This window comes from Mycteria americana, chromosome 3, assembly GCF_035582795.1.
Source record: "Mycteria americana isolate JAX WOST 10 ecotype Jacksonville Zoo and Gardens chromosome 3, USCA_MyAme_1.0, whole genome shotgun sequence".
Taxonomy (NCBI): Eukaryota; Metazoa; Chordata; class Aves; order Ciconiiformes; family Ciconiidae; genus Mycteria; species Mycteria americana.
In genome coordinates, this window is record NC_134367.1 from 104,636,644 (window position 1) to 104,653,027 (window position 16,384).

General features: G+C 39.9%; 1 protein-coding gene across 2 annotated transcripts in view; it reads left to right on the forward strand.

Annotated features, from left to right (window-relative positions):
• PROX1 (prospero homeobox 1) overlaps positions 1-9,995 on the forward strand; it is a 44,896-nt gene extending 34,901 nt beyond the window's left edge. Inside the window, exon 5 of one of the 2 annotated variants that reach the window (XM_075496415.1) lies at positions 9,281-9,995. In XM_075496415.1, coding sequence (XP_075352530.1) covers positions 9,281-9,469 — 189 coding nt within the window. In that variant the 3' untranslated portion in view covers positions 9,470-9,995. The remainder of the gene's footprint in view (positions 1-9,280) is intronic. The other variant, XM_075496416.1, reaches the window with a different exon arrangement.
• The last annotated feature ends 6,389 nt before the right edge of the window (positions 9,996-16,384 follow it).

A 16,384-nucleotide genomic window follows, 5' to 3' on the forward strand; every position in this document is an offset into this window, starting at 1 on the left:
ATCTTTTTCTCATTCCAAAAAATCTGTTTCTTACAGATTTGTACAGCAGGAGTCACGAGAGGAAACTTGAAGGCAATAAACGCAGACTGTGGTGGCACCAGAGCTGCTGCTGTAGCCAGGGGCATTGGGACACATGTAGTGGTGGGCAAATTGACGCCCTGCTTTCTAGAAAGGTGGTGGTTGGGAGAAAAGTAAGTTTACAGGAGTGTCCAATAGTTGAGGCATTTTTCATTTGTGTTTTTAAAATAACAGCATCCTTTCCAACTATTTCCCTCTCCTCATAAGTGATAATGGAAGAGGCATTAGCCTTTCCGTCGCCTGAGCCAACCTGTTTTTTTTCTAAGAGGTGTCCAGGATGTTCAGCCAATTGAGTGATCTAATTAGCTGAAAATTGTTAATTTCCTTTACCTTATAAAGCACCTAACACAGAAACTGTTAAATAATGTTAAGTGTCAGCCTTAAACTGAGAACATTGGGCCATATGCTGCCGTGGCTTTCGCGCCAAAAAGTGTAGCAACTTTCTCCAAAACCTGCCTCCGATTTCTGTGTAGAAGCCAAAGCCTCCTGCTTGATATGCTGCCGCACCAACTCGCAGTGCTAAGATGGTCCCACGCAGCAGCTCGCTGCACTCGGGGAAAAGAGTATGTGCATGAGAGGAGGTGACGGTCTGGATAAACGTGGCAGGAGCCAGGACACCAGCAAGGTACTGCAGACACTGCCCTTGCGGCTGCAGGAAAACCAACTGTAGGGCAGTGCTGCTCAGGGCAGCGTTATCCCGTAAAAAGGTGGCAGATCTGTGCCCGCAGCTGAAAATTGTGCAAGTCCCTAATCTGCAGCAGGCCCAGTGGATAGGTGGGCCACCTTGTAGCTCTTCGTTAAAGCAGGGGGGTCCCTGACTCGGTGGGATGCACGTGAGGAAGGGGCTGGTCCCGGTATCACCAGCCTCCCCACAAGCCCACAGAGAAGTGGCCTCAGAAGTAGTGTGATGCCTCACGGTGTTACTGCTGGCTTGACCATAGCATTGCTCGGGTGCAGTGTCTTACAGGTAGGGAGGGACCGGGAAGGACTTGTCCTCAGTAGATTTCCTACATGAGAGGCTGCGGATACGGGAATAGACATCTAGGTGCCAGCTTGCCCCAAAAGCCCACAGGCTTGAATCTTCCTCGTGTGAGGAAGGGGCTTAGGGCTATGTGTGGATGATGCACGTGAGTTTCTCAAGCACCTCCTTTAAGACGGTTGCGTCGTACTCCGAGACCTCACCTTACTCTGACTTTGGGGGCGGGGGTGCCTGTGCACATCTGGTTCATGCTTTGTATGAGGTTTTCTCAGCAGAAATATTTCCCCTGAATCTCTTCTGCTCTTGCTGTACCTGTGCTGGTGCGGACTGCTGTGCATACACATTAAAGCTGTCTGACCTGGAGCTACCCATGGTGAGACTGCTCCCCTGATAGTGGACTCGCTCATCATCCTGGAGAGGTTCTCCATCACTTGCCTAATAGATGCTGTTCATGCCTTATCCTTGGGTTAAGAGGCTCCCTGCGGAGTCCCTCTCTATAGCCACTGTCTAGATCATCCAACTAGAAGAGTGATCTGGCCTTCCCCCTCTCACCCCCTCCAACCTGTTTACCTCCCATTACCACGACCTTGCGCTCTGCAACGTGAGCAGCCTTCACCAGCTGAAGACCTCTGATCCTAAGTCCACTAGAGATTTTGGCTTTCCTATTTGGCAAGGCGACTTGTTGCCCACCAGGTCAACATGAATAAAGATTTTTTAAATCCATAAAGTCCTGCAGTTGCAAAAAAAAAAAAGCTGCCTCTAGATAATTTAACCTCTCCTGGCAGCCTGACATCTTGAGCTGTCTGTGCTGCACTTGTTTATTTCTGCTCATAATTAGGATCAAAAAAATCCAAACACACACTCACCAAGAATTCTACTTTATATAAAATTTGAAAGTAAAATCAATCCTGGCCTAATCTTATCATTTTTAAAGTATGTTTATCCAGCTTTGTAGTAGGAACAAGCAGACTGTTTGAAGGCCACATAGTTTTCAAACCTTGGTTGCAACACGTTACCCCATTTTGAAACCGTCTTTATCTAGCCGAGAAAACTAAAATCTGTTTGACAAAGTAGCACTCCAGCCAGTTTATCTTGCAATATGGCTTTAGCTCACAGAGCCTATTGATTTCCTTAAATTAATGTTTACAGAATGCTACTGAATTTCACTCAACGGGACATTGTTCTTTTGAAGCTTTGTAAAATATGATACAGAGTGTTATTGCCGTTTGTTCCTTTGCTAAGACTGATGAAACATTTATTTTTTTAAAGTGCAGCCTTGAACTATAGCTGTTTCCTACAAGTGTGTTTACTCTTGGAACATTAGTAATACAACACACTATCAGACTCCAGCACAATACCACAGGCAAAGTCTGTAGGTACACTCTGGCCAGCCTAATCGTATAAATGGAGCTGAAGTTTAACGCAGATTAGACATCGTATGAGAAAAGGTTTCGAGCTTAGCCCAGCTGTCCCTGTCTGAAGGATCTTCAGATTTGTGCGCTACAGCCAAGCAGTTGTCTGACGCTGTTACAATATTAGAACGGTTGCGTTGGTCTTGGTACTTCTAAACATGGGACCCCGTACTGAAAACTAACGTCTGATCTTCTCCCTCTGCTCCCCCCAGACAAGGTGAATAGCTTTATGGTTGCCTTGCGCGTGGTTCAGAGGCTTTCGATCCGATCTCTAAGTGCTTAAAAATCTGCTCCAAGAAGTACTTTCGTTACTTCTAACGCCCACCCAAATTTTGGTAGTTTACGAAAAAGAGGTCACTGTTACGTCTTGCTGAAGTTGTACAAGAAATCACAGCCACTAACGACTTGACAATTTTGCTACTGCTTTCTGCTGCTTTACTACCATTAGACACATCAGTCCAATAAATCTTCACTGTTTGCTTATGAGAACTGACACGCCAGCCTAAACTGGGCACCCTTACATAAGGTGGTGTGTACCTTATCCCACAGGCATCAGAGTGAACCACTCACTTGGAGTATGAGTGGGAAAAAAAATGCTCCTGAGAAAAATGTGTGCCTCCAGCCCAGCACAACCAGAGGTGGATCATCCGCAGGGGACGTAAACTCTCTGTTGAAACCAATGGAGTGGTGAAAATTTACATTGCTGAGGAGCTGCCCCTTGGTAGCCTCCCACGTGTGCTCAAGGAGAGGGACTTAAACTCCACATTTATTGCATGCAATATTAATGCATCAGCTGGCAAGACAGAAAAATATGATGTCATTTGGGCACCTAAGACGCAGGCTTCTTGCTTTATAAGACTGTGTCTGGGAGCAGATGACTTTTCTTTCTATCGTGGAGGTTCCACGTAACCAAGTCCCAGCCCCCTGCAGAGGGGAAAGGAAAGCCAGCTCTCTGACTTCTTGCCTTTTTATCTAGGAATCTCTGTGTGGCCTTCCTAAAGCATCTGAGTTTATCCATTTAAGTCCACTCTGTCTGCAGTACAAGTCCCCAGCTTGTGCTACTGCTGTCAGGAGATATGTCTCTCCTTGATCAATATTTACTTAACAAACAGCAGGGATAGGAGAGTTTGTTTAGAGGAATCATGTGTGCACAAGGGTGAATGAATGCTCGGTAAAGTACTTCACCTGTTTGTCTCCTTTCCTAGGGTATCTTTTCTGCTTCAGGCCTCATGCTGGGCTTTGCTGCCATTGCCCCCATGAACATGCTCAAAGCCACCCTGCTTTAGTTTAGCAATTGGCTGCAGAAAATGAACTTCTGAGTACATATTTTATTCCGTGTTCTAAGAAAGTTGGAGGGAGAAGTTTAGGAACTTTGTAAAATTACTTCTATGCTTAAAAAATACTTGATGCTCAAGTAAAAATAAACTAAACTTCCCAGACTCTTGCACTTATGGAAGATAAGATTTCAAAGATGTTTTAAGCATTTTGTTGGCACAAAATATTTCAAAATTGCCACTGCCAAAACCCCCAAGTGTTCTAAAAAAAAAAATTTACACACAGGTAAAATTGCAAGGAAGGAAGTCTGTTTAGTATTTTTAAAGAATAACTTCAGAAAGGTCTGCTATTCATTTATGCAACTAAAACAGTTGTTTCTGATGCCTGAAGTCATTGCATGCAATTAGCTTTGAGGCATCTGAGTCTAGTTTGGGGGGGGCGGTATTTTATTTTGTGAATCAGAGTTGTAAAAGCCATCTGAAATATTCATGCAGAATTGTCTGAGAAGCAGTTTCTGTTTTATTTACTGCACAGTAGAACAGCCACAGTGGATTAGCTCTACAATACCCGTAACAAAAGCACAACAGCTGATGCATGTGATGTTAGGAGGTGACAAAACAGTTAAAGTATGCTGCTGGCTACAGGCAAGCAGTCAGCAGATGCAGACAAAAGGGTTTGTGACAAGAATAACTCTCTCTCCAAGGCGAGCAGTCAAGAGTATCCAAAATACCAATACCCTTTTCTCCTTGACATTGTCTTCTTACAGTCAGCATTTTATTGCCCTTTTATAGTAAAAAAACAAAACACAATTCTCTGGAATATCGGTTTTAACTTGACTTTCACAATTCTGTGATCTTTACATCTGTATTGCTTTTTCTATCATCTAGATTTACCACTTGAGCAAGAATTTTTGAAAGTTTAAAAGATTAACTGTAAAGAAGCCCACCCTTAATAGGATTAACGACATGAAATACACATATAAATCTTTGAGTAGACCGGTGACTTGTTTTGCCGTTTGGTTTTGGTGGTTTTCCCCTTTTTCTATTAAGAGAGAATTAAGCATCTTATTTTGCTAATGAAGAAATAAGGCTTGGGTAGAAATTAAAGGTTTGCTTGACAATGGGAGAGATTTAGGTGCTGGAAAGGGACTGTGAATGAGCTGATGTTTATTTCAGAAGTGTGAAAAATCAGCTTATATATCTCCAGGAAAAAAAAGAGAGAGAGAGGCTGTCTTCTTTCTAACCTTTGTAATTCCCCTTCTAGTCTCTGTGACATTCATTCAGCTGCCAAGCATGTTTGGCAAGGCTTGAGCCAGTGAGCGCACTTCCAGTGACCGCTAACCTTGGTATGTCCTGACACTTATGATGAGTATCTGCAGGACACAGAAGGCAGGCAGGCTGCTATGTCAGGCTTTTATTATGTACTGCAGAGGCTGGGGACAGTCAGTTTAATAAAACAAATCATCCTTGAAGGTAAAGCAACTGGGAAGAGGAGGAGGAGGAGGGCTCAGGGAGGGGAGGAGATGAGGGGAATGGGAGGGAAGGGAGAAAAAGTCTTTGCTGCACAACTCAAAAAATAAATGAATTAACTAATAAAAGATACAAGATACAAGACAACTCAATAACGAGAAAAACAGCAAAGGGCCACTGATCGGCCACCAACTTGAGACACGTGGCTACTGCTAGCGTGCCCTCCTTCCCAACGGTGATTTTTAAAGTCCGTACGTGCCATCAGAAAGGGAAGCCTGAACCTCTTTGTTGGCATAAAATCAGCATTGCTTCACTGATTTTCCTCAAGCACTGCTGCCTTAGACCTGCTGAGGATCTGCCCTCACCTTCCCAATCACTGCGGCCTTTTTGGTAATGTTTTCCTTGAAAAGAAATTCAACAAGTATTTTTAAAGCATATCACTTTCTGCAACTGTGTATGCTTCTGTATGAAAGAAGCGTGAGGTAAGTCTGACTTGGCTCCAACTTTTGAGCCATTGGAACTATACTTTTACTCACATAGAAATAGTTTGTGCTGAGTATTTTTAACAAAGCACTCCCCCACAATGCTAATCCAAATGGTTCGGCATGGTAGTTGCACATGCAAATCCAGGAGTGAAATAGTTCAGGTTTGTTGTTCAAGCCAAGGAAAATGCCAGTAGTTAAAACAGCATAAATAGACAAGAGCAGATGAGAGCTTTAATTCCCTCCCAGTTTTCATAGACGAAGGGGATGTGTTAACGTGGCTAAAGCTTGAGAAGGGGCACTGTGGTGGTTGTTGGACTGCGTTCGGAAGTACGGGACTGATGCGTACCAGGTGTAAATCAGCATAACTGCACTGAGGCTGGTAGAGCTCTGCTGATTTACACGAGCCCAAAGTCTGGCCTGTGACTTTTTCCTTGGCAGCGAAGCTAAGTTACATTGACAAAGCATGCGGCAAAGTGTGATTTCTTTCTAAATCAGTCTGATGTGGAGGCTTCAGCCTGAAACCCACCTAGCCTCCCCCTGAGCAGACCTCATTGTCTTTCCTTCTGGTGAATGTACAGTGTGATTCTTTGATTGACTGCTGCCACCTGATGCTAAGAAAATGGCCTGGGTTCATACTAGGGATTGTTGGTTCTATTAAAAGCAACGTAGATGGAGTTTATTTGTCACTGAAGCATTTTCTGCAGATGTTCCTACTTCAGAGATGTTCAGTCAGTTAGGTGTAAAGATGCGCTGAATAGGTCACCATCACTTAGGGTCAGGGAAATGCTACCCCCAGACACATAATTAACATGGCTGACTGATTATTGCCTAGTGAAAAATCTAACTACCCATCCATTTAAATACTTATTTTCAGGCTCTGGACTTCACTAGTATTTTCTTTATTAAAAAAAGCCCTCAACACTTTGCGGTTACTCTTTCTAGAAGGGAAAAATGTTGGCCGACGTACTATCCTGTGGGGATTAATCACTGTGCTATTCACATTACAACATGCAAAGTAACGTGTGTAATCCAGTCTGACATGAAAAATTGCTAATAACATCCCAAAAGGAAAGCACTAGGAATGGCTCTAATGCCTGCGGAGTAGGGGAGATCTTTGGGAACTCAGCATTACGAGGAGGTCTCTTCAAAGCCCCTGCAGGGCTTCATTCACTATTATGTTTGTGGGCTGCTCTCTGCAGCCTGTTGTACCGGGTTCAAAGGGGCCCAGCCCTGCAGATGTGACTCAGGTGCAATGAAGTTGGACCTTAAAAGCTAGCTCCTAGGCTAAAAGAAAAGCCTGCGTGTCTTTACGGGGGTGGGAGGCCTGGAAGCTAGTGGCTCAGGGGTTTCATGCAGCCTACTCCATGGAAAAGCAGCATCCCCTACCTGGAAGAGTTTCATATGCACAGGTAGAAATTGAATGGCAAAGGCTCAATTTAAAACCCAGGTTGTCACTTCCATACTTAAAGTTGTCATGGGTGTAACAACGTAGGGAGAGGTAGGACTTCTTGCATTTGGACTTTATGCTTCTCATGTAGGTGCTTGTAATTGCCTCCCTCCCATCTCCAGCGACTTGGAAGGGAAGAAAGGCATCTAATGTTCGTCCTCTGGAGTGGACACCAAAATTGAAAGGTGTGAACTCTTTTTCCTGAGCACAAAGGCAAAAACCAACAGGTTTTGCCCTCAGGAGCTAACATCACTGTGTACACCAAAAAGTTGGTTATCTACTACATTTCTTGCTTTCTAGTATCATGTAGTCAACAACTCCTTCCCCTTGGTTAGCGCCCAGAAATACCAGGGGTTATGAACAACAGCACATGAGCAGTTGTTTGAACTGCATGAACAGAAAAGTGTATCATTTTTTATAGCAATGCAAGAATGAGACAAGCATGGTATCTTTTGTAGACGTATTACCAAGTGCCCAAACAGCAGAGTGGTTATGTGAAGTTTTAAGTTATTTCTCTGAGCTGGAATAAGTGAAACATAATAGTTATTTTCTTCCCTCATAATTATTGCTGGAATAGAACATCTGTAAAAACGTGTGCGGCCCATTGAATGAAAAATTTCCACAGAAAGCAGCCTGTCTTTGGGAGCAGAGAAAAACATGTGGGGTTCACTCTCAGAAGCAGACATAGGACTTCTGCAGGCTGTGGGGCTTCTGGAAGCAGAGTTTGTCAGCTGGTGTCATGGGGAGCTGATCTCATGCTTATCTGATGCCAAAACGTGGCTAGCAAACTGCTAGTGTTTCCCCAATGGTGATAGGTGAGTGAGGCTCCAGAGCTCTAGCGTATCAGGTTAAACACGCACGTTTCCAGACAAGTTTTCTGAAAGTGGCTTCTAAAGGGAGAAGAACAAAAGCCTGAAGTAGAGGATAAGGTGCTGGCCTTGATTTGGCAATGTGACATGCATTCAGTAAATGAGTGAGATCTGTCTGGGTGTCTGTTGGCCACAGGAATGGTTGAAGTAGCCTCTACCGCAGGTCGGAGAACTCCTCTTGCCGGAGTGGGCAAAGAATAGCAGTGAGGGAATACTTGCTATTATAAGCATGCTGGCTACTGGCCGGTCGTGTATTAGCAGTTCTAGAGCTGTGAAGCCATATTTCCGTAATAAAAATGGAAAATGATACCTTTATGGAGATGACTTCAACCTTGCAACTGACCTACGGTTCATTATAGTGGTTGCTTTCGAATCATTTAAGGCAGGGGGTAAGAAGGTGGTGCTGTTGCCTGAGACAACTATTTAGGATGAACTACCAAAGTTTGGAGGTAACTGTGTTTTTTAACATTCACCCATTGTTCAGGGGCTTCTGAGAGTGGCATGCCCCTGCTAGCTGGCTGTTTGGCTCACCTATGAAGTGACAGTGATATTTAGAAAACCCGGATGAGTTTGATGCATCCCAGCTCAGTAGCCACTTGGAGCCCAGTGTGCCTATTGAAGAGGTTGGGTTTTTATTTATAGGCTTCTGAAAAAGAAGGGAAGACCATAACGTCTCCTGAGAAAGCCATCTTATGGAGGTCTTGTGCACAGCAGCCACAGAAGCAAGCCGTTAGCTGAAGGCTTGCTTGCTTGCTTGTTTTTAAATGATGAACAACGTTCAGAGATACCCGATTTCTTTGATAGCTTTCAGCACTGGTTGTGACCAAAGTTAAGCGCAGAGGTACGGAGGGTTTTCTATGCATGCATAGCTTTCTTATTAGTTCCCACACGGAGACGAGAACATAGCCGTAAATGCACGGGTAAAATATCAAGCAGAGATTTCTCTCCTTAAAGACAATTGTGTTTGTTTCCCCTCCAGCTAATTATATCCTATAAATCCCCCACTCTCCAAACTCAGACAGTAACATTTTGTTACCTACATTCTGTCAGTAGACTTTACAAAGATCTCTAACACATGTTATAAAAGTTATTGCTATAGTACTATATATAACAGCTTTGCATAAGAGAATAGAAGGCTGCCACATTTAGAAAATGCAGGTGCTATGTAAGCCCCTTTCTGAAAGAAAGAACTTAGCTCAGTTTCCTTTGAAGAACCAGAGACTTGAAATTGAAAACTGTATTAATGCCATTGTCTCCTTGTATCAGCAGGTTCCAGAGAGATTCCTGGAAGTGGCTCAGATCACGTTACGGGAGTTTTTCAATGCCATTATCGCAGGCAAAGATGTTGATCCTTCCTGGAAGAAGGCCATATACAAGGTCATCTGTAAGCTGGACAGTGAGGTTCCCGAGATTTTCAAATCCCCAAACTGCCTACAAGAGCTTCTTCATGAGTAGAGAGTTCAGCAGCTATTTATGAATGTATGAAAGTAGCAGTCCCCTTCTGATGCCCAAGTCATGTGTGTCTCTATTTTAATTTCATATATATGTGTATCGCATACATATATATATGTATATGAAATTAGACTGTGATCCCTCCTGGATTTAAGTTTTCGTTCGGTTCCAAGGGGATGGTTATTTTACTTCAGCCTTCGGTTTACTTTTGCCCGAGACCCTTAACATTTGGAGAATCAACGGGGTTAATTTTCAGGGAGAAGAGTTTGGAAGTGTGTAAAAGCCTGTCTTAGCAAGTTAGGGCATTATGTTTAAAAATGCTTTGTCAGATTTATTGCTTGCTGCAAAGTGGCATTTTGTCTTAGTGAGACTAATGTCATGGCACAATACTACAGACAATGAAGTTTATATTATGTTTATACTGCTAAAGGTCTGAACTCTGTGGAGTCACTTCATAAGCTTCGAGCTTTTTTTTTTTTATTTTATATACTTTTTAACCAATAACTAGATTGTTTCACACTTCAAAAAACTACAAACTCCAAGGAGTGATACCCAAAAGAGCAAACCCTATTCTTCATGCTTTCCTTACAGAAACGATAAATACCCTGCACCAGTAATCAACATGCCAGGTTGTTGTTTCTCTAAATTGCAGCAAGGGACGTTTGCACAAATCAAATACCGTTCTTGCAGGGTGAGGCCAGTAATTCATGCACAATATTGTATCGACCACACTAACTTTGGAATATGGTCAGCTTATTAAAGCGGAAGCATTTCACTCTCCATAGAGTAAAAATGAAACCTTCAGCGTCCTATATTGCCATGTCTCAGTCTTACTTTAAGTGGCATTAGTCCCTAAGTTTGTTCTTTTCTTAGTGCATTCTGCCCCCAAAAATCCCCTTTCCAGTATACAAAGTTTTCTGTTTGTATTCGACATCTGTCCTGAAAAGCACTTTTTGAATGATCTTAGATATAGTAGAAGAAAGCGTCTTCACCTCACAGTGCTGAGGCAAAGGAAAAAAAGAAAACTTGTTTGTAGCTGTAAAATATAATTAGTCTTTTCCTAATCAGAAGAATAAGAATTACATTTTCATAACAATCTAATCACGCATATACAAAAATCGCAGTGTCCTCCTGGCTATGCAGGGTTCAGATAGCCAAATTGGATTTTTAAAATTACAGTAAGTGCAGCTTTAAAAAAGAAAATCTATTTGAGCAATGCGCTGCACTTGTCTTCTGAAGCTGGAGCTAGTCTTGACCAAAATCTGAGCTACAGTGTAAAGTCCATGATGGATCTGGGTTCGCCTGAATGCTATACCACGATATGTCAGCAGACGGAAAGAAAGCTAGCTGCTAGTTCTCATGCTTTCTTCAGTGGCTCTCCTTTTCTCACGTTTTCAGAAAGGTATCGTCTCCAGAAGCTTGGGGGAAGGTTGAATATGCTATGGCACTCTGTATTTGTCATTTTCTCTGTCGTCTTTTGTACGGATGCAGTAAGAATTTATTGTTATCGTCAATAGTATTTTCCCCTACATAATTCAATCTGAATCTAGAGGAAGTTCCTAATTAGCTGCGAATTATATTTAGACCATTGAGGATATTGGTATCTTATTTCTTTATTTTAAAATTACATTTTGACTTTGGAGAGTGAAAGTTTACCCATGTGACTAAAGAGCTGACCTGATCATTGCAATTTCACTTCATTTACAAATACTGCTGATAGACAGAAATGTATGAAAGCAATTATTGTTAGCAGAAAGCCTTAAAAACCTGCTGACTTCAAATTAAACAGCACAATCCTACGATTCCCTGTCATTCTTTTCAAGCACTGGCAGTATCTGTGGAGTATAGGCAATGCAGACAATAGCATGGGATGAAGTGCCAACATTTTCACTATGCATTAAAAGCAAAACAAATCTTCTTGATCTTAGGCTCCCTGAGAGTACCTAATACTGTACGTATCCTTACAGTAGACGGGATGTGTCTTTTTCTTTCTTTTCTTCCACTTTCTTTTGTTTTCTTTTGTTTTCTTTTCTTGTTTTCTTTTTTTTTTTTTTTTTTTTGTGTGTGTGTGCATGATTTGGTAAACAGTACACTTCATAAAGATGTAACTCCAGTGAATTCTGAGTAAGAAAGGATGAAAATTGTGTTCATGCACTTTTTTGATTTATGGGAAGAAGTGGCATAAAATGCTCAAGTTTTAATACAGTAAGTTCATCATTGGCATACCATCAGATACAGAATATAACACTGCATTGTCACCTTGGACATAAGAAAGCAAAGCCATACTTTAGTCATACTATGTGGACATACTACTAGCTACCATCTCAATCTGTGATTTTACCGTTACTTTTATTATGTTTATTATTATTATTATTAATATTATTATTATTATTATTATTTGGCTGCAATGTGATTCACATAATCTAAATAAGTGAAATTGTGTACTCAACACTTGATGTTGTTGCATTTATTTATTTATTTATAAGTAGCATAATCTCAATAGTAAATGAGGCATAGGAATTAAGAGTAGAAATTTCATCTTAAAAGCAAAATAAAAAACTCCTTCATCTGAAAAAGGAATAAATGATAATTTGATCATTTCAGTGATGTGATTTTTCTGCATTTTATAGCCATATTGCTTTTGTGCCTCCCAGTACACCTAAAATTATAAATACATGGCATAGCTCCTACTAAATTTTAAGTAGAAAGCAGTTTCTTTCAAATGATCTCAATATTATTTCACTAAAAATGGCTAAAAGGCAGGAGGCTACTTTTATTGTAATGAAAAGTTTACGTAGGGAAAGAATTTCAAAATCCATATAGAAACCCCATGTTGCCATTCATTTACTGCTAATTCAGATTTATTTCTGCATATAAACTTGAGGTTATAGTCTGTGCCTAGACCTTAAATGCACCAGCGGAAGGATAAAAAAAAATCCTTCAAAATACCAGTTTTTCCCCCACAAGTACAATTGTTCTTGTGCCTTCTGTGGCTTACAGTTTTCATCTTTTAAACTTTATTTTTCAATTACTACAGCTGCAATAAACACTGATTTTTTTTTTCCCGGCTGTTTGACATAATGTTGATAGCTATGCATATTTTGTGTCTTTTTAAAAATTAAAAAAAAAAAAAAACAAAGCAGGAGAATACGTTTTTGAAGAAGAGAATTTTTAGAACAGTTTGATAACGCAAATTATTTTTTCTCAATTGTTTGAGCAGCATTCAAGTTTTGAAAATTCTTGTAGAAGCCAATTTTTTGTAACTGTGGTGCAAATCTTGTGTTTTCTTAGCCTGATGAAAAGTAGTATAGAAGCAATATTTCATACGTGACATGTGCATATACATATACATATGTAGTCACGCACACAAAGACAAAATGTGTGGGTGTATGTATGTATATATACACAGAAACACACACACACAAAATATGCGTATGAAGTGAAAAGCTTACCTTTTTCCTATCTAGATTAAGAACCTATTTTAGACATTTGTTATGTTTTGTGAAAAGAATGTTCTATTTGAAACTACAAAACATTTAATTCTTACTGTATCTCTGGTCGTTTAATGGGAACGTTTCACATTTAATGGTAAACACGTGGAAGATGTTAGAATGTAGTAATTATTTAAGAAAGTGTTCACCCATGTATTCCTGAGGTTTGCTTTGTGCCTCTGAGTATTATTTAATTAAAGTGTTTTCAGTTTGCAGAATCTTTGTTACTGTACCAGGTATGTGGGTGAACATTGAAAATCGAGGGGAACTTTTATAAAGCAATGTAAATATTCAACCTTATGGCTGTTCTTGCATAAAGATGTAAGATTTTAATAACTACATTCTGAAAACATCTGTTGAATTTATAAGAAACACTACAGTAACTGTATAGATAGTTGAAAGCATTCTTGAAAATCCAGCTCTCTACTTTTAAAAGTTAAGTCTCTTTCATCAGATGTCAAGGGAATGGGTAATACAGTTTCTGTAAAATTGCAGAATTTTTTTCTATGTATATGAAGTCGGTTAATAGAAAAATGTTTTTTTCCACAGGTTAATATTAATTAAGAAATAAAGGTGAAGATTTTGTGGCTTTAAAGATAGGATTTTCACCAGCAGCATTGAAAGATTATACATATATATATATACAGAAAGATATATATATATATATTAAAAATGGAAAGTGGTTTACAAAACCCCCAAAATGAGCACTGTACATGAGAAGTGAAAGCAAAAACTATATTTGCCATGTGTATTATATAGCAATCATTGGTGTTAATAGTGCAAATGTTTCCTTCTGGTACCAACTATGTGTTTGAAAATTCCAATACGCATTGTTTTCAAAAAGCTCCCCTTAAGGAATGTAACTGGTTTATATGAGTAAGCAGTTACTGTATTGCACTTAAATGTTCTGTTGAAGGAAATGCAATTCTGTTTTCTGTAGAACTGTTGGTTGTAAACCATCTATAAACTGAAGCTAAAAATGCTCATATTTAGAGCTGGGATGAAAACTGGTATTTAACCTTTGTATCTTCTTAGGAATATCCTTTTTAGTGTATGAAAGGTGGTGGCACTATGACTTTATTCAGTCTTTTCATCTGAGCCACAGTCACCTCTCTCCCGAAGCAGCCACCTTCCGAATGCACAAGTATACTGGGATATGTAGAAACAAATCTAGAAGAAACAGCGAGCTTACATTTTTCTCTAAAATCCATCCTTTCTGCATTAATTGTACCACTCGAGTGAGATATTAGACAACCACAATAACCATCTCATTACCATATAACGTGTAAGAGTCAGAAACTAAAAAAGAAGGAAAAAAACAAAAGCCTCTTTAGGTTGGTTTTAATGCTGCCCAGAAGAGTCAAAGGTTAAGGTTTAAACTGATATTGTCCCAGCCATTACTCATATGTATATAGTTACAAAAGTGACAAAACACTGCCTTTATATTATTTAGCAATATGTTGTAAATAGCATTATTAAGCTCTTTTTTTGTAATAAAGACCCTTTAATTTGAAGATAGTACAATAACTGAACTGATAAAGTCAATTTTTGATTTTTTTTTATTTTATTTTTTAGCTAGAGGCAATTTCAACTGTGGATTTTTTTTGTTGTTGTCTATTGTTCTGAAGACTTTGCATAATTTATTGGTTTAATTTATCCTAATTTATTTGATGAAGGTGTACAATTTTGTATTACCAAGGATGTACTGTAATATTAATTGATGACAAGATAAAACAATAAGACTCCCCTGTCCGTTTGGAAAAAAAGGTGCAGTAGACAATTGATTGAAAAAAGTTACAATTCTAGCTTGGCAGCTACTAAATTTAAGATAAACACAGGAAAAATGTTTGGGGGGGTGGATTTTATTTTGTGTGTTTAAAGCTTTTGTATACTCTCCAGACTTTTACCTTTTTGCTTTGTACCACTTAAAGGATACAGTAGTTCAATTGCCTTGTGTGCCTTCCATCTTCTCTAAACTGAATGTATGTGCAGTATATATGCAAGCTTGTGCAAAATAAAATATAAATTACAAGCTCATTGCCATTGTTTATATTTATTTCCCAAAGTTTATGTTGCCCCATATCAAGAGGTGAACCACTGAAGCTCTCTGCTGCGGCCAGGCTGTGCCTAACACTGTAGTCCTCTGAAGGTTTTCTTTTCCCCTTAGTTCGAATTATTTATTAATGAAACTGCCAGCCCTCTTGCAAAATGGATATAATGATTTATCTAATCCGGTGTCCTACCTCCAGCACCGGTTAAGATAATGAATGTTATTTTGCAATAGTCTATCAGACAAGGAATAACTCCCTAGAAGAGACCTGTTATGTCTGAGGCATAGACAGCCATTTAAATTAAACATAGCCAACGTGAGCTAGGAAGTACTTTTATTTATCATGTTTAATCATTTCCTGGATATACCTGCCATGCTGGTGTCCTGCAACAGGGAGTTCCACAAGTAGGGTGAATGTAGAATAATGCTTGTTTTGATGTGGTTCACATTTGTTCCTGTTATCAATTTGCCGTTGTTAATGGTAGCGTTCAGATACCATTCTCTATTCTTTTTATTACAATCTATCACTCCTTCTTGGATCACTTCCTTTTCAAGCTGTATAATCATGAGCATTATATATAACTAATCTGTTCCTACACACTTCCTCAAAATGCAAGTCTCATTTCTTCATTGTTTTTCTCTAGTCCTTTGCTATTTCTGCTGTTTCGTATGTACCTTAACATCTTGAGGTTGAGTGAACCTCTCATTTACGTTATTGTCTGCGTTTCAGATATGAACGGTCTCTTTTTGGCTTAGAATTGGTGCAGACGGCAGTAAGATGGTAGCTTATTTGGATCACAAAATCGTGCAAGAATTTTCTGATTTTGAAGGAGCATGTTAAAAATATGTTTTCATCTGAGGTCATTTATTTTTATAATCTTCTCTGATTCAGCCTCAAGACACTGTAGAGCTGAGCTGGAGCCTGAATCCAGCTGTAGCTACACGGTAACAACCAAATAAATACTTCATATCTGCAACAGCAACTGAAACTCCATGTCTTTTTATACAACTGGAGTTGCATTTGCTTGCCACATCACCACCAGGTGTAAAGGAGGTCTGTGGAAGGTCATGAAGTGGCATCTACGTAACTAATAGTCATTTAGGTGTAAGATCTTCTCTGGTTTTACTGCAAACAAATTGCCTCTCCTAGTTCACATCTATCCACATTACCAAATCAACATACTAGAAGCATTTTCAGGTCAAAATACCTGACATTCAGGTCCTTTCTTAAGGAACTGGCTGCCCCACAGCACTTCCTAATTGTCCGTGTATTTGGGAGGCTGCTAAGACCATGGCATGGTGAGCAGGGCAGACTGCAGTGTCTGAAATGAGGAGTGTGTCAAGGTCCCTGGCTTATCCGCTCCAGAAAGCCTCCAG